The sequence below is a fragment of the Dysidea avara genome, chromosome 12, assembly GCF_963678975.1.
Source record: "Dysidea avara chromosome 12, odDysAvar1.4, whole genome shotgun sequence".
Classification (NCBI taxonomy): Eukaryota; Metazoa; Porifera; class Demospongiae; order Dictyoceratida; family Dysideidae; genus Dysidea; species Dysidea avara.
In genome coordinates, this window is record NC_089283.1 from 8,315,522 (window position 1) to 8,336,790 (window position 21,269).

General features: G+C 35.4%; 1 protein-coding gene and 1 long non-coding RNA gene across 12 annotated transcripts; one reads left to right on the top strand and one right to left on the bottom strand.

The window, feature by feature from the left end:
• Positions 1-7,748: 7,748 nt before the first annotated feature.
• LOC136240927 (uncharacterized) lies at positions 7,749-10,811 on the bottom strand. 11 transcript variants are annotated; one of them, XM_066032008.1, is made up of 9 exons: positions 9,830-10,772; positions 9,498-9,775; positions 9,297-9,449; positions 9,070-9,174; positions 8,749-8,813; positions 8,660-8,688; positions 8,480-8,572; positions 7,995-8,059; positions 7,783-7,935 (listed from the first exon to the last, which is right to left on the bottom strand). In XM_066032008.1, the coding sequence occupies exons 4-9, from the start codon at positions 9,078-9,080 to the stop codon at positions 7,860-7,862; spliced, it is 339 nt and encodes a 112-aa protein (XP_065888080.1). In that variant the 5' UTR covers positions 9,081-9,174; positions 9,297-9,449; positions 9,498-9,775; positions 9,830-10,772; the 3' UTR covers positions 7,783-7,859. The 11 variants fall into 11 exon arrangements, 8 of the variants coding, with proteins under 8 accessions (XP_065888080.1, XP_065888078.1, XP_065888085.1 ...); XM_066032006.1 differs by having other exon boundaries at positions 9,498-9,705; positions 9,760-10,772; XR_010694028.1 differs by adding an exon at positions 10,777-10,811 and having other exon boundaries at positions 7,749-7,935; positions 8,480-8,688; positions 9,498-9,977.
• A 13-nt stretch (positions 10,812-10,824) lies between these two features.
• On the top strand, positions 10,825-19,466 carry LOC136240928 (uncharacterized). The gene is made up of 3 exons (XR_010694031.1): positions 10,825-10,867; positions 13,546-14,199; positions 19,215-19,466. It is a non-coding gene; the product is annotated as an uncharacterized lncRNA (long non-coding RNA).
• Positions 19,467-21,269: the final 1,803 nt, after the last annotated feature.

Consider the following 21,269-nt stretch of genomic DNA (forward strand, 5'->3'; position numbering starts at 1 on the left):
CAGTGTGTTTGTGAAGGTTGTTAAATTGTAGGAGATACCAAATAGACATCACTCGGGGAAATTAATGTACGTAGTAAAAATGGTAGGCTAGCCAGTCTGTCTTTGTATGGACTGTTGATTTGTGGTTGATGATATTATCCAGGCATATACTGCTAATTTGTGGCTGCATGTTTTCTTTACATGACTGGGAGATGAGCTCTGGTACATTAGTATGTGTATCTAGTGATTCCCTGGAATTATTTCAACAGATATTAAAATTTGAAATGACTTTTTGAAACAAATAAAACAGAGGCTAAAAGAGGGATAGTTGTGGCTAGACTTTCAGTTGTATGTAATTTAAATTGTGATATGGGTAGTTATATCAACCTGCACCACAGATTAAGTCTAAGTTATAATTATGCATCTGTACATCTTGAATATTTTTTACAACCTATTTTGAGGTAACTATTTCTGAAAAACAATTCTCCACCATTTGATTAAAACTAGCCTTAGGATGCATCTATGTCATAGTTACCTTTTTTTACTGTATACTACTAATTAAAATTGTATAATAGTTTATTCTAAAATATTACTTTCAAACCCTGTAACTACTATGATGTATGTTTTCCACTTCAATTCTTAGAAATTTGATTCCAGATTTTCATCTACCCTCTCATCACAGCTATTTTCAAAAATTCCTGGGGAAATGAATTTCCTTCAGCCTTCCTCTCCATTCAACAGCCCTCTCTTTACTTTAGCTAATTATTTGGACAATCATGTCAATATGTGACTGGGAGCATGTGAATTTGCCTACTTTTTTCAAGCTTTCATGACTTGTAACTTTTTGCAGCATTGTGATATTGCCATGTAATTTTCAGTCCTTATTGACCAATTAATTGGTTATATAAAACATAAAGTTACAGAATGTAAAAATATTCTATTCCAGCATTGAGATATGACCTGTTATGTGGTGGGGTGTAGTTTGTGCCCACATGTCCTATTGTCGTAATCCAGTCACATATATACATGCAGTTTACTTCAAACATAAATTACTATGTATTACAGAGTTGTAGTGTATATGTTGTAGTTCAGTACCACATGGAATGCTGTATGGATAATCACAATGCTGTTAATTCCGTCTTGTTGAATGCAACTATTACACTCAGGGGCGGATCTAGAAATTTTCAGAGGGGGTTTCAGGTTCTCTGGAATTGACTAGGCTGCAAGTTGAAGACCAAAAAAAAGATCACTACATGGTTTTGAATGCTGTGAAGGTGATTGCCAATAGACAAAGCCGTAATATAATACAGTATGTATAACTTTTATCACCCAGATGAATCATAGGGGCACACGCTATTTCAGAGGGGTTTCTGGAAACCCCTGAAACCCCCTCTAAAACTGCCCCTGACACTGGTATAAATATCAACAGAATACAGACTGTTACCAAACATGTGACTGTTTTCAATCCATGCATGTATCGTATTTATTTTTATTTTATTTATTAAGGCTTTACAGCACAAGTGCTGAAGGTCTGTAGGACACCTGGTCCTAAACAGCCTGTTTAAAGTTGTTACATAAAGTTGAAAACATAGAGAAAGGATCTTGGTGGTTTTCTAGTTGATAAAATTATTCATGCTTTAGAAAACTAGCTCCTAATAAGATCCACATACTTGTTCATAGGAAGCAAGTAAAGTAATTTGAAATAGTCAGTATGTTTAAGGCACTGCTCAACTAGGATACCTCTCTAATTTGATACTTTGGTAGAAAAGTATAAAGATTCTGTATATCCATAGCTTGCACCAATTTAAAACAAGTTCAATTCTGCTGTGTACATAGACACAGCATGTGGGAATTATCAAATTCTAATTACCTTTTATGTACAATATTATTGTTAATGCATAGAATTTTTGTTGACTGGTTTCTCTGCAGTCATCAAAATTTTTGATGAAGACAAAAAAAGGTAATTGTCCATGGAGAATAACTGCTCTCCACTAACTATATGTACCACTGATAAAGTGCATATTTATAGCTACATAGCTTGCTAAACTGCTGCTCTGAATACTGTGACTTCTTTATTAGAGTGATTGACTGTTCTGTTAGAGTATCTTGATCTGCATGTGACTGGTTTCTGGAAACCTCAGAAACCCCCTAAAGCCACCTCGGTAATGGTTTCATTATTTCCACAGCTCTATCCTGCATACCAGATATAATGTCATAAGAAACCATATAACTGACAAGGAAATACTGCATGTTTGGTATGAGAAAAGCAAAGCAGTTTAAATTCTACTCCCATCTAATTTCTGATGTCAGTTTTGTTTGTTAAGTTTGCTTGAGATGTATAACATGTTTTGTACCTTTAAAATGTCATCATTTATTCAGAATGGTTTCTCAAGATAGAAATATTAAGTTGTGTTGTGGAAAGAAATAAAATATATGTGGGAGATTCAACCATACTTTATAATATATGCATAACTACTACATGAGTTTTGTACCTTGTAACATGGTGTTAACTTCCAGCAACACTTACTCCTTCTCATTTCTTTTAGTCCATGTTCAAAGTGTTCAAAGAACTTAAACTTACACTAACTGTTGAATTTGCTTCCCGCACACTTCTAATTGTAGTTAATGTAATTTGTGAGTTAGTTATCATAAGTAAGTAACCTAACTAGCTGGTAAACAGGAGTTATAATAATGTGAACCTTATGGTGTACATATGCATCTCTATACATTATTGAAAGATTGTATACTGTGTACATGAATGGCAGTATACTGATGAGAACCTTTATTATAATAATAATTAACTACCATATAATAGGTTCTCATCAGTGTACTGCCATTCATGTCCCTTAACTACAGTATACAATCTTTCAATAATGTCACATGCACATTATATCTCTTTGATATATAGGCTAGCTGTTTTTCTTCAGAGATAGCTACTCGTTTGGTATGGTATGTTTCTCTGTTACACTGAGGACCACTACATCACAAAGCAGTGGCGGATCTAGGATTTTAAAAGGGATTTCTGAAAGTTGGTGTAGCTGAATAAGACATCTGATGACATTTCTCCAGAAAATTTTGAGATTTTAGAAGCTCTGAGATAGGATTTTAGGCTATTTTTAGTTACCAATTGCAATAAATCCAATGCTTTAAACTGTAAATAATTACTAAATATATAGCTAACTATAGGGCAAATATGGTGACTACAAGCTGTAGCTTTGATTGCTCTACTAGAGTAGTTACTTGACTGCTCCATTAGAGTATCTCGATCGTTTTTAATGCAGTAGGAGATGAAAAGTGAAGTGTTGCTGAGAGTTTAATAGCTATAAATGGTGTTAATTAAGTGCAACTGCATGCATGCTACTGAAATACAGTGGTATATAGTTGTTTGCTATGACAAATTGTCAGTGCAACAATGTTTATGAATTTAGACTGCCACTAAGCTAAATTAAAAGGGGGTTTCTGTCGAAACCCCAGAAACCCATCTGGATCCGCCACTGCAAAGACAAGTAAATAATTTAGAGGGAAATAATAAATTTACAATTTCATTTAGAATATATCAGACGAAGATAGTAGTTAGAATGGAAGAACAAACAGCAGTCGATTGAAATAAGCCGATCAAGACTTTTGAATAGGTATAGGGTGCATGGTCGTATGTTTGTTTAGGAATTGTCACATGTTAGTATACAGTTTATATGCAAGATCTGCTTTTAATTAAATGAAATTTATCAGAGATGCCAACCTCTGAACAATTTTAGGAGTGAGACCTCAAATACTACCAGCCATGTGAACCAGACTTCAGTGCACCTCCAGGATTTTTGGTAGTGAAGACCAAAAAAAAAAAAAAAAAAAGGTCGCTGCATGCTCAAACTATAAAAATAAGCATAGGGCTGTCCAATTTTAAGCACAGAGCTAATGATGAAGCAGATGAAGCGTGACAAATGCGTGAGAACTAAGCTGATAGAGTGAGAAACAGAGGGTTAGGCGTGAGAGCGTGAGATTACTATAGCCAAAGAGTGAGACTCACGCCTAATGCGTGAGAGTTGGCATGTCTGAATTTATCTCAAACCAAGTAGAAGGTTTGTATATAAGTGAATTATTTTCCTGAAATTGCTAGAGGTACAGTGGCGGATCCAGATGGGTTTCTGGGGTTTCGACAGAAACCCCCTTTTAAATTTAGCTTAGTGACAGTCTAAATACATAAACATTGTTGTACTGACATTTTATCATAGTAAACAACTATATTTTCAGTAGTATGCATGCAGTTGCACTTAACTAACACCATTCATAGCTATGAAACCCTCAGCAATACTTCACTTTTCATCCCCCACTACATTAAAAACGATCGAGATACTCTAATAGAGCAGTCAAGTAACTACTCTAATAGAACAATCAAAGCTACAGCTTATAGTTACCATCTTTGCTTAGTTAGCTATAGTATTTACAGTTTAAAGCAATGGATTTATTGTAATTGCTAACTACAAGTAGCCTAAAATCCAATTCATATGGAAGAATTGCAATACAAAAAAATGACAGACTGCTTTATTAGAGTGTTTGAAAATCTTTCTGTCATATAACAGAGATAGCCATTGTGAGAGATGATTGATGTATACAAAATCTTTAGTTGTTGATAAGTTGCCTATCTAACCAATGAAATCCCTACAAGTGCAAATTATATTCATATGGCAATATGCAACAATAAGCCTTTTCTATGTCGCATTAATTTTCTTTAACATGATTCATTATTGAAGGGAATTCATTAGCTCATACAGTGCACATAATAATTGTCTTCAAGGCAAACCCTTCAATTTTTCTTCAAGTGATCACTGTTTACTGTAAACAAATTAAATCCAAACCTGGCCGACTGCTTTATTAGAGAACTTCAAAATAATTGTTATTGTATATCAGAAACAATTGTACTTAAAGTCAGTTGCTCTGTATTGCCTTCTTTAGTGGTCAGCTACTTACTTATTCAGGTAATGAAATCCTTACAACTGTTAAGTATATTCATACTACTCAATGAGACAGGTATGACATATTTGGTTTCTTAAATGTTATTCATTATTAAAGCAAATTCATTGGTCCATATGATGTATATAGCACTTTACAAAGTGTCTATACACACAAACATTCTGAATGTGTTATGTATATCAACGAAATCCATGAAGATTGTATTTACATACTCTAATAGAACATTCACTGATGTCGCAAAATTGTTTCCATATGATTCCAGAGCTTCTAAAATCTCAAAATGTTATAATAGTGTACAGAGCAAAAAAGGTGGCCAAATTACCAGCCAATTAGAGCTAAAAGAAATTAATTTAGGATGCAGCTATATACAGTGAATATAGAACACAGCTGAATGATAACGGTTCAATGTTAAATTTTTGTTAATTGCAATTGATTGTATGTCAATATTCATTCTTGGCTGCTTCAGATATCAGCTGTTTCAGTTGCCAGTTACTTTCACTTTGATGGGTGCACCTATTTTACAGCCAATGCATGCCAGTTAGTTGTATGATAAGATTTATTCTTGGCCGCTCCAGATATCAGCTCTTTGAGTTGCCAGTTGTTTTTACTCTCATGAGGTCTTTCTCTACAATTACTGAGCTGTTTTACAAGTACTTGTAGTTTCATGGACGCGCCTTTTTTTACAGCAAAGGTGTTTTTGGGGTGGTTATATATACTGGTAGATGTCAAGCATGCATGCATACTCTGTCTGTTCATTGTTGTTACATGTAAAATGCTTAGGAAATTCTGACCAGAAACCCAATTCCAAAGCAATGCGTTGTGTTAGTTGTTATGTGCTAGCAATGCAGGAAAATTCTAATAGACAACTGTCTAAGGTCACGAAGGTCAAGATAAAATCCATGAGGTTAGGCCACTGTTTTCTAATGGATTTCAACTGGCATAAAAACATTGAATCGAAGAGTCATGTGCTGTACTATAGCTATAGAAGATAACAATTAAACAGCCTAAACCTGCTTCAAAATCATTTTACACTTTGTGACAGCTAACACCATAAGTTTCATAGATTTGCAGTAAGTCTACACCTTGGATAGGGCTTTCTTCTGTTTACATGGCCAACATTAATTTGTTATTTTGTGGCTTTTTCACAGCCAAGGAAATGTGTTATGTCCATATGGTCTTTTGTCAAAGTAGCTGCATTTCTTCTGAATTTCTGTTGAACTGAGGACTGCCATTAAGTCATTAAACAAAGAAACAATAAATGCATAATATCAATATAATAACATTTGTCTCTAGCATCACAGTTAGTTTTGAATGATGGTTGTAACATGTGATGTTGAAGTGTTCTTGATCTCAGTATGGACATACAGTAGCCACCCAAATGGTGCATATGTAAGATTATGCTCTTGTTGTTTTGTTAATGTGATGTGTTGTGTTGTGTACAGCTGCAGTATGTGTAGGGAGGGGGTGTATTGCGCAGGAGAATTGTGCAATGCAGTATGTGTAGGGAGGGGGTGTATTGCGCAGGAGAATTGTGCAACCTCTGAGACCCAGCAAACATTACCTCAACCGAGTGAGATGGCCTTATAAATGAGGCCATAAAATAACCTACTCAAGACATAGTTGCTGTAACAGGGTGCATGGTCTTATTAATGTGGTGGCTATATGTCTATACTTATCAATAAGTGATAATGTTCATCGTTGGAGACAATCAAACTATGGGATATTATTGTTGTGTACAAAATTTACCTTTCAGTGATATTCCCTGTGTTTACATACTGATGTAGCAAAAAATTTTCTTGGCAAATTTGCTTCTGAGAGATTTTTACTTCTATAAAAGCTACAGGAGCTAAGGATCTCATGAAATTACATGAATGTTGTCCAAGCTTAATACATGTAACCATGAAAGCTGATAAGTGCCAAAGAGATCAAGACTCACGGTAGTGAGTCGCGCGGCCAAGAAACTACAAAGCGCACGCCCAATTAAAAGACGCGCGGCCACTACTGTGAGTTATTTACGTGTAGGGCTGGTTTCGCAATATTAGTCCTAAATTACGCAACATCTCTCAATAGATTTGTATTGCGTTACGTGATAAAAAAATCTTTAGGAGTCGTTATCATCATCATAGTTTTCTTGCGACCTCGCTAAAATAAAAAAGTAACCATCGCAAAATAAAAAATAGGCGTATTTCACTTTATTTCTCTACCTTATGTTACAACTACTGTCACGTTATACCAGTCAACATAGTCGTGTTTGTATAGTCCATCTAGCACTGACATTATCCAATCCTGGTTTGCCTATACGCGTATTTTCTTCAATCAAACCTCTAATCCCTACAATAACTTTTAAAGACACGATGTGGATCGACACAAACTCTAATGCCTGATAAACAAGTTGTGACAGCGTGCTGAACCGTAAGTTCCCTAGGGATGGCGTTTTAAGCAGAAATCTTTTAAATTCCATTTAGTACCACACCCCATGCGAGCGTTTATAAATCGCCAGTTGTCTTATGGTTTGAAGAACAAAATCACTAGCGAAGGTGCTTTAAGCATACTCTTCAATTCTCTATTTACATGTAATTTTTAATAGATTAACCACAAAGGCCGGTAAGGTGAATACAAAAGGTAACAAGCCTTTAGGGGTTACCACCTCTATGTAGTGTGTACCATGTAGCTTGTGTTGTGGCTTTCATTAAGTATTATGCACACACAAATGGTGCAACAAAATTTTGTAATGGATTGCTCGAATGTGGTTGGTGGTGTTGTGGCTCGAATGTGTTTCGTGGTTTACCAGTGACCATGTATGAGTTGGGGTTGTTCCACACAACTTACACAATATTCAAATTTCATGATGGCCATGATAATTTCTTGCCATATGGTAAACATACAACAATGTGTAACAACGTTAATTAACATCACATCAAGACTTGACTAAAAATAGTTCCAACAATAGTGATGATTTCTTGTATGTCAGCATGACAATACTGAGACCTGTAAAAGAATAAGCAGGCACTGAAGTTAACCTTAAATTAAACACTCATGCAACTGACCTGGAACATCGGTCGCAACACCAAAAACACTTGTTTCGATATCTGATGACACAATCCAGTAGGTACTGAATTAAAAGAGAATGTACAAAAAATCAATATGCCGGGCTGTGTCAATAATAGCATGGATAATCAAAATAAACAAAAATTATATCCCAGGCTAAGTGAATGAATAACATAACTGTTGGGTAAGCATGTTAAACCAGAACATTAGGACATTAGTCAAACAAAAGTACGCTATCACAACTTGGTCATAATACAATGTTTGTACCACTGGACTTCACACTGGTTGCCCAAAAATTGTGCCATTCCGGGACAACAGCATAATATTATGAAACAAATAGTTACTACAACACAGAAGGCTTACTGTTGCACTGTCTACACTGATATACCATAATTTAAAAACATAACAAGTGGGCATTAAATACAATACACTTAACATCTGGGTACTAGGAAAAAATCACTAACATCACAACATGTAAACTGACCTGGAAATTAACACCCTTGATGCCACTACAGTCTACACTGGATACTTGTTCGAACCCATCAACACTATGCCTGATACATCTGAGTAGACTGACCTGCAAATTCACATCACTAGTATACAGTGATAATTGATAACTACAAAAACAATTGCAATAATACAATTCTTCTGTACGTCAACTGACCTGAAATTCATGACACTCAATACCGAGACCTGTAAAAGAATAAGCAGGCACTGAAGTCAACCTTAAATTAAACACACGTGCAAACTGACCTGGAACATCGGTCGCAACACCAAAGACATCTGTTTTGATATCTGATGAAACAATCCAGCAGGCACTGAATTAAAAAGAGAATGTGCAAAAAATCATTATGCCAGGCTGTACCAATAAAGGATGAATAATCAAAATGAACTAAAAAATATATATATCCCATATGCAGGTTAAGTGAGTAACATAACTGTTGGGTAAGCATGTAAACCAGAACATTTGGTCATTAGTCAAACAAAAGTACGCTATCACAAACTGGTCACTGATAATTGATAACTACAACAAGAACAATTGCAATAATACAATTCCTCTGAACGTTAACTGACCTGAAATTCATGACACCTGTATCTTTGTTCCTGCATGGTCTCAACTTACATATGTACCATGATCACATTCAACTGCTAGTGGATAAACCAGTATGACCAGATGGCCTGCAAAAACCAACAAGCAGGTGTTAAATACAATACACCTAAAGCCTGGAATATGAAAAATATTATATAAGCATTATTCCACACTGATATAATAATAAATTATAGGATGTTGTGGAACTTGCCTAAACATGTAAACTTGAACATGAGGACAACTGCATAATCTGGACACTTGGTACCTGATGAACCGCAAGTAGGTACTAATGACATTCACTTCAACATTTTATCCCAGCTGGGTGAATCTCTTGTAACTGAGTAAAAAGGTGTTTATTTTCCACCTGCAACCAAAGTTCTACATTTCTGTGGTTGGGTGTACATAAACTGACCTGGAAAATCAGTATGCCATAGGGGTATGGAAATGGTTCCTTTCCTTCTGTTGTGACATTACTTACAGCTGACTGATAAATGATCATCGATGTCCCCATGGACCCCAACAATGAGTATACCAATAACTTCACAAGTTGGAATGAATTTCCTTTCAACATGTGGTGGGATGAATTTCCTTTCAACATCTGGTGGACAGGTCCAAAAACCCTATCGCACAAACACGGTGAATCAGTGTGTGGCGATGTGACACGTTGCACAAACTTCACTCCTCGTTTCGCTAGCATCAAGACCGGCATATGTCATAGAGTCCCTCAGTATTCTTGACTCTTACTTCTTCAAGCGTTGCTCAAGCGATGTAGTTTCTCACGAGGGGCTCGAGTTTCTCAGTAAAGTCGAGCCGATTAAAATACGCCTCACCATCCAGTTACATTCTTAAACCATTCAATTTAAAATTTAAAACCACGTATCATGAGTGTCCGCTTAAGGTGGCGCTGAAGTAATTATGTGAAGCCGTACAATGCCCATTTGTCACTATTAAAATTAGCCCACGTGCTTAATTAGTTATTTTAGGGTGGTGGAGAACTCTGCTTGTGAACCATGTAGTCTACATTTAAAGGGTTCTTATGATAGTCTTTAATGTTGTAGCTTAGCATGCCAAGTTCCGTGAAATCACCCGCTTTAATTTCGTGGCTATTAAACTCTGAACTTACGAGCCGATTTTAAAAATAACTCACCCCAGAAACAACCTATCGCTAAGCCGCCTTGACTCTTATGGTTTCTCACCTTGTAGAACAACTCTATGGAATCCTTTTTAACGATAACAACGTGGAAACTGGTTAAAATGCAAACCCGCATTTTTCAACAAGTGATATCACGCCCATCAACAGCGAATCGCAAAAAAGCTTTCCATAGCCCTGTAAAGAAACGCTTCACCAGTGCCTCTGCCAAATTTTGAGAGTCTATGGTAAGTAAATATGGAGTTATTTCACGAATTGGGTATAACTGGCCAGGACGCGCTCCGTAAAGCAGTAATCACGCGATGACAACTGGTGTTGTTCGCTGTGAAGTTACCAGAGTTTTGACAAGGTGATGAAGTCAGTACGTGAATATCGTTACTTGTATCAGCAATAGTAGCCTGACAGTCTGATAGAGCTGGTTCTTTCAATATTTCGAAGCGCTTCGCTTTGTTCTATTAGTTTTCCGTGTTTTTTCGTGCATGACCACAAACGTGATGTCCCATTGGCCTTGTAAGGCTTCATTTGATTACTTCAGCGCCACCTTAAGGTAATTAGGGACTTTCTACGAGATTTCCCCTAAATAGATCACGTGTTAGTTGTCAATCTGGTGGTATACATGGTTCAACAATGCGGTAAGTGTACTTTATTATATAGTATAAGCTGTCAATGAATAATCGTTTGTGCACTGCTAAACTAAGTTATTTTTGTGTGATAAGCATGCTTGAGGAAGGGTCTGGGGGACGAGACTAATATGTTTTGACAGCAGTTGATGATGGCCAGGCAAAGAACTGCGAGAAGAACTACTATGATAGTATGATAGTAGGGAAAAATTCCCACCCCTATAGCTCTGCCTAGGGGCATTAACTAGCATTATCTACAGTTACTGTATTATGTTGCTGATATGTACATCCGGGCCAAGAATAAAGGTGAAAGTGGTAGTAAGGCTCAATCCTATTATTCTGCTGAACAGGCAAGGGAGTCTGAGACTGTGGGGGCATGCTCCCTCAGGAAAGTATAAGTACTACAACTTTTTTTGTTTTAATTGCTTCATCAAGTATAAAAATTTCAGTCAAAAGGTGATGATTGAGCTCTGGTCTTATGCACTGGTTGGAGTGGTTGTATCGATACTGCACTGTGACATCCTTGAGGGGTTAGTGCTGGCATTGTCCATGGCAATGCTATTTCATCTCCCCGAGTCTTGATGATTGAGTCCTCCATTCCTTTCTCTGCTGCTCCAATCCTGAAGTTGTGACCACGGTGACGATCGAGGCTCTGGTCTTGCATCTATACTGTACTGCAACACCCTTGAGGGGTTAGTACCGGCATTGTCCATCGCAACACTGTTCCATCTCCCATATATAAGTCTTGATAGTTGAGTCCTCTATTCCTTTCTCTGCTGCTCTAATCCTGAAGTTGTGACCAAAATATTTAAAAAATGGTTATAACATGATAAATGATTATGATGATAATGAAACAATCATTATTATGTATGGATTTTACTGACTCTCCAAGATAATATTCTGCATTAATGTTAATTGCTCATTTCCAAAAAAATTACCTTTTAAACCAAATGTAGAGTCTATCACTGACAAAAATGAGTGATATCCACCCCAAAAACACCGTCGCTGTAAAAAAGGCGCGCCCAAGAAACTACAAGTACCTGAAACCCAATGTAAAAAACAAAAAGAAAAAACAGCTTAGCTGAAGTGAAAAGTATAACTGGTAACTTAAAGAGCTGATATCTGAAGCGGCCAAGAATACAATTACTAAAGTTTAATCCATGCAAGAACACCTTGGCTATAAAACAGGTGTATACATGAAAGTAACTGGCAACTGAAATGGCTGATATCTGAAGCGGCCAAGAATGAATGGTCATATACAACTAATTCAAAAATTTAACACTGAACCTTTATAATTCAGCTGTGTTCTATATTCACTCTTGCTGCATCGTAAAGTAATTTCTTTTAACTCTAATTGGCTGGTAATTTGGCCGCCTTTTTTTGCTCTATTATACTGACTATTAAAAAGGCGGCCAAATTACCAGCCAATTAGAGTTAAAAGAAATTACTTTACGATGCAGCAAGAGTGAATATAGAACACAGCTGAATTATAAAGGTTCAGTGTTAAATTTTTGAATTAGTTGTATATGACCATTCATTCTTGGCCGCTTCAGATATCAGCCATTTCAGTTGCCAGTTACTTTCATGTATACACCTGTTTTATAGCCAAGGTGTTCTTGCATGGATTAAACTTTAGTAATTGTATTCTTGGCCGCTTCAGATATCAGCTCTTTAAGTTACCAGTTATACTTTTCACTTCAGCTAAGCTGTTTTTTCTTTTTGTTTTTTACATTGGGTTTCAGGTACTTGTAGTTTCTTGGGCACGCCTTTTTTACAGCGACGGTGTTTTTGGGGTGGTAGGTACTTACATGTAGAGCTCCCAGTGTAACTAAAGCGGGCTTCTGGTGTGAAAGTATAATATAGTGATGTTTTACTTGTTTATCAAGCGTACGTTTTCTTCACCTCATCCCAACAGCATTTCGTATACTGTACATCAGCCTTGTTAGACCGCACTTAGATTATGTATCTATAATCTGGAATCCTTACCTATTGAAGGACATTAGAGCATTAGAAGCAGTGCAAAGATGTGCTACCAAGATGGTTCCAGATTTGAGTATGTTGACTTACGAGGAAAGATTACAAGTTTTAAACTTACTTTCCCTTTATTACAGGCGGACATGATAACTAACTATAATATTATCGGGGGCTTAGTTGAAGTACCACATCAAGATCTTTTTACCATAAGTTGTAACACCACAAGATCTAATGGTTTGAAGTTAGATAAGGAAAGGGCTAACACCAACAGTAGATTAAATTTTTTCACTAACAGAATAATCATTGACTGGAACACCCAGCTTCCAGCTGATATAGTAAATGCTTTGGACACAACTTCTTTTAAGACATTACTAGACATTTTTGTTGGATGTATGGTTATATAAGACTTTGGTCTTTTTTGATACCATTGAAAATAATAATAAATAAATAAATAAATAAATATACTGTGCGGAAACAGCTTACATGTTTTGGTACAATATTGTAATCCAATTTTTTAATGCTTGTTTGTGAACCATTTTTTTGATGTAGTAACCTTATTATGTAGATGTATAAAGACATGTGTATTCCACATACAGCTGCTGTCTATAAAGAGTGTATATAGTTTGTAAAATATTCATTTGTTTTTTGTGAATACTGTTGGCCTTTAGTAGTGCATCACAACTACAGGAAATAAATTATGAATTCTACTACTGTAGATATCCTGCAACAGTTTCTTTTGTCAGTCACCGGTTCCGCCATTCCTCTGAAAACCAGGCAGAGAAGTGGACAGTGTTATGCCTCACTCAATTGTTGCAATAACAAGATGGTATCAAAGCATGTATGTAGGGCTGTAGGCTACTGAATATCTCTTTCCTCCTAATGTCTGGTATAGGGAAGCCTTCGCAACAGACAGTAAATGGGTAATAGGGAAATATATCACCAATCAAGTCTGTTTGTATGTCTTTACCGATGACCACATCAAGTATATATGGCTTCTATAAACATAGTTGTTGGTAGTTGTACGTTCATGAATGGTACTGTGTATATTCTGTTACCCATAGTTTTAATGGTTGTTAATTAGAGGGCCTATAGCATTATTGGGATTTATTACCTACTAGCTTTTTACAGAGAAATATTCTTAGATGTGCTTGTATTTAAATGGTTACTGATTGTATCATAAATATTGTACATTTAATTAATGTATGTATTCATTGTCAGTAGTTCACAAACAAAACTGCATAATTATGGACACACAGCTACAATAAGTGTTCTATATAGTAGGATGACAGTGATGAAGACTGATGATTTTTAATTGAATTCTGATCTTAGACTATGTGTCATTTATATGAGCTAACAAACCCAAAATTCAGGTATGCAACTGCATATAGTCAATTTACACAGTGAATGAGAATATGTACATTGAAGAATTATGTATAATATGCATTGATTTATTCAGTGTTTTACAGAATTGTACAAAGACAAAATATAAGTATGCTACCACATTTATGAGATGAAAGAACCTAAGTTTACTTAATGGTGACCAGGAAGAGTACATATCCCTAAAGACAGTAGACGTAGTTATTTTAGTTTCATGATGTCTCACCTGTAGACATAAATAACAGTACTTAACTTTACACCAACCTTCTAGTATAAATGGTTAGTCAGTTTTGTTTTTTGACCATTTCAAGCAAGATTGACGCTGTTACTGTGTAGTGGTAGCTACAAAGTTTGGTACTGCAGTAGAAGTGTATGCTGAAACTTATATAGTAGGCTTGCTACAATATGAGCATCGTATTGAGAGGTACTAGGTGGTTTAATCATGGCTAATAAAATAAATTTTTTATTTGAAACTGTATCTACGTTTGTAGACACTATTAATGATACACTTAATTTGACTACACTAATAGAGTATATTTGAATGTGTGTATGTACATATCTTGATCTTTGTAGAGAGTTTTAGCTGGGGAGATGGAGCTTCAAAATCAGCTTCCTAATCCTCTCTCTTACCTTCATTCTCTCTAATATAAAAACACAATAAAGTGACGTTAGCCTCCACCCAATTCACATTATATTGGTTTCTTTTACTAAATGTCAACAAAGTGATATCAAACATTCAAAAAAAAAAATCCTACAATCCTAATCCTAATAATGGCACTGTAATGTTCATATCTTCCTAGTTCATCACTAACATCCTGTGCAATGATGTGTACGGGTCACATTCATTTGTATAATGAATGCATTTTGAAGAGTTGAACACTTCTGGGTAGTTGATGGTACGTAGCCATTCCCTCCTTCGAAGTAATTTCTCCAGAACATTCCCAACCGTGATGTTTCTGTCTTCTTCCAGCATCTGAATAATGCTCACCACTTGATCATAGTAATCTGGACAGTAATTGTGATGATTGTCATACTGTGAATGTTGGTAATGAAATAATGTAAAGTGTTGATATAGTAACTTACTTGAATGGCTTGAAGTAACTCTCCTGCTTGCTGCAATAAATACATGACAGATATGATCGTAAGATTTGATACATTTCCAGTATCATTGGTTTCAATGATCTTATACAGCATATACTGGTATAGTTTAATTTCTACATATTTGTTACAGGTTGTAACAGTATCAAAATATTGATCAAGTTTCCGTGAGAAATTAGAGAATGCAGTTCCTTCCTACAGTGTTTACAACACTAATTAATTGTTTACATATTATTATGTGCTAATATTTACCTCAATACTTTCCTCTCCTATTAGTAATTTTATCATATTGTTAGTACAATAGTACTTGAAAGCTTGTACATCTTTTGGTGTTACTGCATCTCCAAACTTTACTGAATGAGAGTAGAATGGCACCTCTCTATCGGTAGCATTTCCATGTATCCGAGCACATTGAGTAAAGCTTGAGTCACGTCGTGGATGAGCCATTTGAGGTGATGAGTTTGGAGCAGGTAGAGCACTTCCAGTTAGGAAGATTTGTGCTGCATTACATATGAACAAGAAGGTTGCAAGACTCTTCATTTTGTGTTGCTTTCTAAGTTGCTTTGTTAGTTTACCAGTTGTCCCATTCTGCTTTTATACTTGAAGTTGTGTTCTATCTACTATGTAATCATCCTTCGTAACTTGTTTTCATAGTTATGGTACAGTACAGTGTGTTTGTGAAGATGTTAAATTGTAGGAGGTTTCCTTGAGTGATGCATATGTTAATACATATGCATCACTCAAGGAAATTAATGTACATATTAAGCCAACCTGTGTTTGGATGGACACTGTGTGGTGTTGATTTATGGTTGATAATATTATCCGTGCAAACTGCTGATTTTTGTGGCTGTATATTTTCTTTACCTAATTAGGAGATGAGCTCTGGTACATTAGTATATGTATCTAGTGATTTCCTGGAATTATTTCAACAGATATTAAAATTTGAAATGGCGTTTTGAAACAAATAAAACAGAGGCTAAAAGTGGGATAGTTGTGGCTAGACTTTCAGTTGTATGTAATTTAAATTGTGATATGGGTAGTTATATCAACCCGCACCACAGATTAAGTCTAAGTTATAATTATTCATCTGTACATCTTAAATATTTTTTACAACCTACTTTGAGGTAACTATTTCTGAAAAACAATTCTCCACCATTTGATTAAAACTAGCCTTAGGATGTATCTATGTCATAGTTACTGTGTGATAATTGCAATTATTGCCATGTCTGGTAAGACAAACAAAATATGTTATCAATCAAGATTATTTAGTGCATTATTTTGGGCCTACAATATCCAAATAAGATACTGACATGTAATTGTAGCACAAGTGGCTGTCAGACCTTCAGGTCCAGTTCTCTAGTGTCTGTATATATCAGTCCTGTAGTCACCATAAAGTGTTAATAAGTAACAATAATAATAATTAAGGCTTCTTTGGTCATTATGGTTTTTCACTTAGCAATTATGCAGAAAATGCAATAGCTAATATTGCACAAACGGTATTGCGGTATTTTCAAAATAGCTGCAGTACTCAGTATTGCACATCAATTTTTTGCATTCAGGCGATAATATTGAAATATTTCCCAACTCTAGTTTCAAGTCACCCCAGTGTTTACCTAGAGCAATGCATGGGCTTTGACATGCCTACAGAAGTCCATTTCCAGAAGGCAAACCTGGCAAGATTAAGACAAAGCAATAGTGTGAAAACTGTTAGACAGAGTGTAACCATGGTTACAGAGTGTAACCATGTTGTGCTTATGTCATTTAAAACTTAATATGTGCCCAAAAGATATGTTATCCAAAACCAGATCACAGAGACCCTTTCATGACTACTATGTGTTGCTTCTTCTTGCTCCTAATTAATGTGTATGCACTGTGTAATTATGTAGAAACCTTTGACTACGACAATATGTAACCTTTCACAGGACAGTATAAGCTAGACCTTGTGTTCCCATACCTGTCCTCCATTGAAACTGACAGATGTAGCAATTTATATATAGCACATCAAATCATGCAATAGTATTAATGCCTCAAGCAAAGCTTTAGAAACAAAATCAGTTGCTGACTTCAGGAATGAGATGAGAGTGGAAATTGCTTTGCCTTTTCCTCACCATACAGTATTTCCTTATACCATTTACTGACTTTTAATGATGGAATCTTAAGGTAGTCATTCTTGAAGTCATCAGTATTACCTGAACTATTAGCAATGTTATTAAAGGTAATTTGATTAACATTGTGTCTGCAGCATAATTGAACCCTGCATGACTTGTTATATATATCTGCACATTTTCTATGTCTCCACTAGACAGTTGTAACCTACCAAACTAACAGCAAATCCAGCTATATGCCTTACAGATCATTATGTTCACACAAAACTTTTATACAAAAATAAATAACAATACTCTATAGCATTTCACTTGTCTGGCTACATGTATAAAGAGACATCACCTACTGCACACAGATCATATACTTACATTCCATGCTAGACAAAGCCACAAGGTCTTGCTGTATTGCACACATATCATCGTCCACTTTTACACTACATCAGTCAAATAAGGAATGGGGAATTATCATATTGTACAGACATACCAATGCTCATATGTAAAGACAACATTCGAAAATATGCAGCCACAAATCAGCAGTCAGTTATGTATGCCTGAATAATTCTTGAATATCATCATCACCTAAATCCACAACATAGTTAGTTCCCAAACAGAACAGGTCATAAAACACACTATTAATTTTCTTGTACATCTGAACATTAATTTCCTTGAGTGATGCAGTATCTCCAACAAATTGAAGATTTCATAACATGTACACTGTAGCATAATAGCATTTTACAAAGTCTGATTAGCATAACAAAATGCACAAGCAGATGAGTATAAAAGCATATAGAACTGGTAGAATGATAAGGCAACCAAAACAGACAGCATGCAGTGTAAAATGAAGACTCTTGCCATGTTCTTGTTTATGTGCAGTGCTGCACAAATCTGGAATTGTTCTTATTATACATGTTCCAAACTCATCACCTCAAATGGCTCATCCAAGTCAACATGACTCAAGCTTTACTCAATGTGCTCAGATACTTGGAAATGTTACCAATAAAGTGGCACCATTCTACTATCATTCAAATATATTTGAAGATGTAGCAAAACCAAAAATATGTATATGCCTTCAAATACTATTGTATTAATGATTTGATAACTTCACTAATAGAAGAGGAAAGTGTTGAGATAAATAATATTTGCATGTATGAACAGCTAATTAGTGGTGTACATACACTATAGGATGGAATTACATTCCCACGGAAACTTGATCAATATTTTGATACTGTTACAACATGTAACAAATATGTAGAAATTAAACTATACCAGTATATGCTGTATAAGATCATTGAAACCAATGATACTGGAAATGTATCAAATCTTACGATCATATCTGTCATGTATCTATTGCAGCAAGTAGGAGAGTTGCTTCAAGCCATTCAAGTAAGTTACTATATCAACACTTTTCATTATTTTATTACTAACATTCACAGTGTGACAGCCATCAAAATTACTGTCCAGATTACTATGATCAAGTGGTGACCATTCTTCAGATGTTAGAAGAAGACAGAAACATCACAGTTAAGGATGTTCTGAAGACTTTATTTCGAAGAAGGGATTGGCAACGTACCATCAACTACCCAATAGTGTTCAACTCTTTACCATGTATAAATTATGACATGAACAAATGTGACCTGTACACATCATTGTACAGGATGTTAGTAGGAAAATATGAACATTGGGGTGTAATAGTGATGTGTTGTAGGCTTTTCTTTGTATTTCTGCACAGTTTTGTGATATCATAATGTTGATGTTTTATAACGACATGTTCAAAAAGAACCAGTCATAAATATGTCAATTGTACACAGAGCTAGGAATCAAAAAGTGTAGAAACTAGTGAAGAATGGAGAGAATCATTATAGGAGTGACAAGATAACTCTGCTGATGTATTTACTGTCATAAGCTAATACATAAACTTTGCACAGCAGTTTTATATAATAGTGTTTTAGGACATTGTATCCATACAGCTGTCCATTGAAGAGACTGACTGCATGACAGTTGTTATATATGGCACTGCTACCTATACTCATTTATCAAACCAAAAGAATATATGATAAACTAATTGCAATCTACAAGCAGTGAATCAGCAATAGATTCTTTCTTTGCATTTTTGTGTTAATGTAGTAATGATGATTCTAACTGATTTAATATACAGTGTAACTAGTAACTGTGGTGTGTCCATTTAGATACTAACATGCTGCTGGTCCAAACTTTCTACTAAATGCACACACTAAACTGTACAGTATTTTCAAAGGTGTGTAATGTAACCAGCTTCATGCAATTGCAAATAATTAAACCTGCTTCAATTCAGTGTTTTCTATACCAACACGTATGCTTAAAAATACGTATAATTTAATTGTAAACCTTTGGCCTTTCATCTGTGAATTTTAGAACAAATAACAACATAATTATCCTTATCCATACAGCATACCACTAATAGTACAGCAGTATACTTTGTTCTTCATTGTTATAATTAAATCAGGCAGTAATAAAGTAGCACTTTTAGTTGTAGGGAGGTGTGAACTAAAACTAGGAGCTTATTATATGAGCCACTTGTGCTGGGTGGTTCATATTTAAATTACAATACAAAACTTGCTTGTAGTAGGTGACATTCTATAAGGTGAAGACTATATTGACACATACTTACTACTGCACACAGAATAACAACATAAATATGTATTATTATTCATCAGACAACTTTATAAACTCTTTCACTACTTCAAAAAGTCCCTCTAAGCATTATCTGTCTGTAGTCTTTCCAGGAAATTAAGCTACCATATATGTAGTAGGAAAGTTTGGCAGCATAAACTTAGGCAAATTTGCTGTGATAGGATTTTGGCGAGAAAAAGTTTGACAAATTTGCTATCAGCTTGTATATATTGGATTAAGGATTTGTCAGATTTTAGTTTGGCAAAACACTTGCCTATAACTTTTCTGCTATGTATAACATTATAACCTGAGCAGGCTACCTCTTTAATTATGGACATTTGTGTTATGTGTATGTATCTCCTGAAAGCTACAATGAGACATACGTATGGCAGTGAATGCATATGTGATGGTGCATGTAAGCACATGTAAGCACAAGCTTGCACATGCTTTCATAGTAATAATGAATGGGAATAAAATGTCATATTGTTGTACACTACATACCAAAACTCAATTATTTCATCTACAAAATATGCAGCCAAAAATAATCAGCAAGTATACCTGAGTAACTTTTGTTCAATATATATCATAACCAAAAACCTACAACATTCACTGTCCCTATATATACGTACATAAACAGGTCGACAACACATGCTATTAATGTTCTTGTATGTATGTATGTACACTAATTTCCTTGAGTGAAGCATAGTATTATCTCCAGAAAGCATTTTACAAAGGATGATTGCATACGTACATAGAATATGAATGCATAAGTGCACAAGTATAAAATCAGCTGATATACTAACAAAGCAGTTTAGAAAGCAACACAAACTGAAGAGTTTTGCATTGCAACCTTCTTGTTTACATCTACAATGCAGCATGAATCCTGTCAGCTGGAAATGCTCTAGCTACCTGTTCCAAATTAACTCATCACCTCAAATGGATCATCCAAGATGAAGTCAAGCTTAACCTATAGATAGTGTGTAGCTGCTTGGATGCATGGAAATGCTACCAACTGGGGTACTATTCAACTATCATTCAATGATACTTGGAGATCAGATGTACAAGCCTTCAAGTGCTACTGTACCAATGGTTTGATAACTTTACTAATAGAAGAAGAAAGTGTTGAGGTAAATACTTGCACGTAATAATAAGTGAACAATTAAGCAGTGATTAAACACTATATAGGGAGGTACTACATTTTCACAACAACTTGA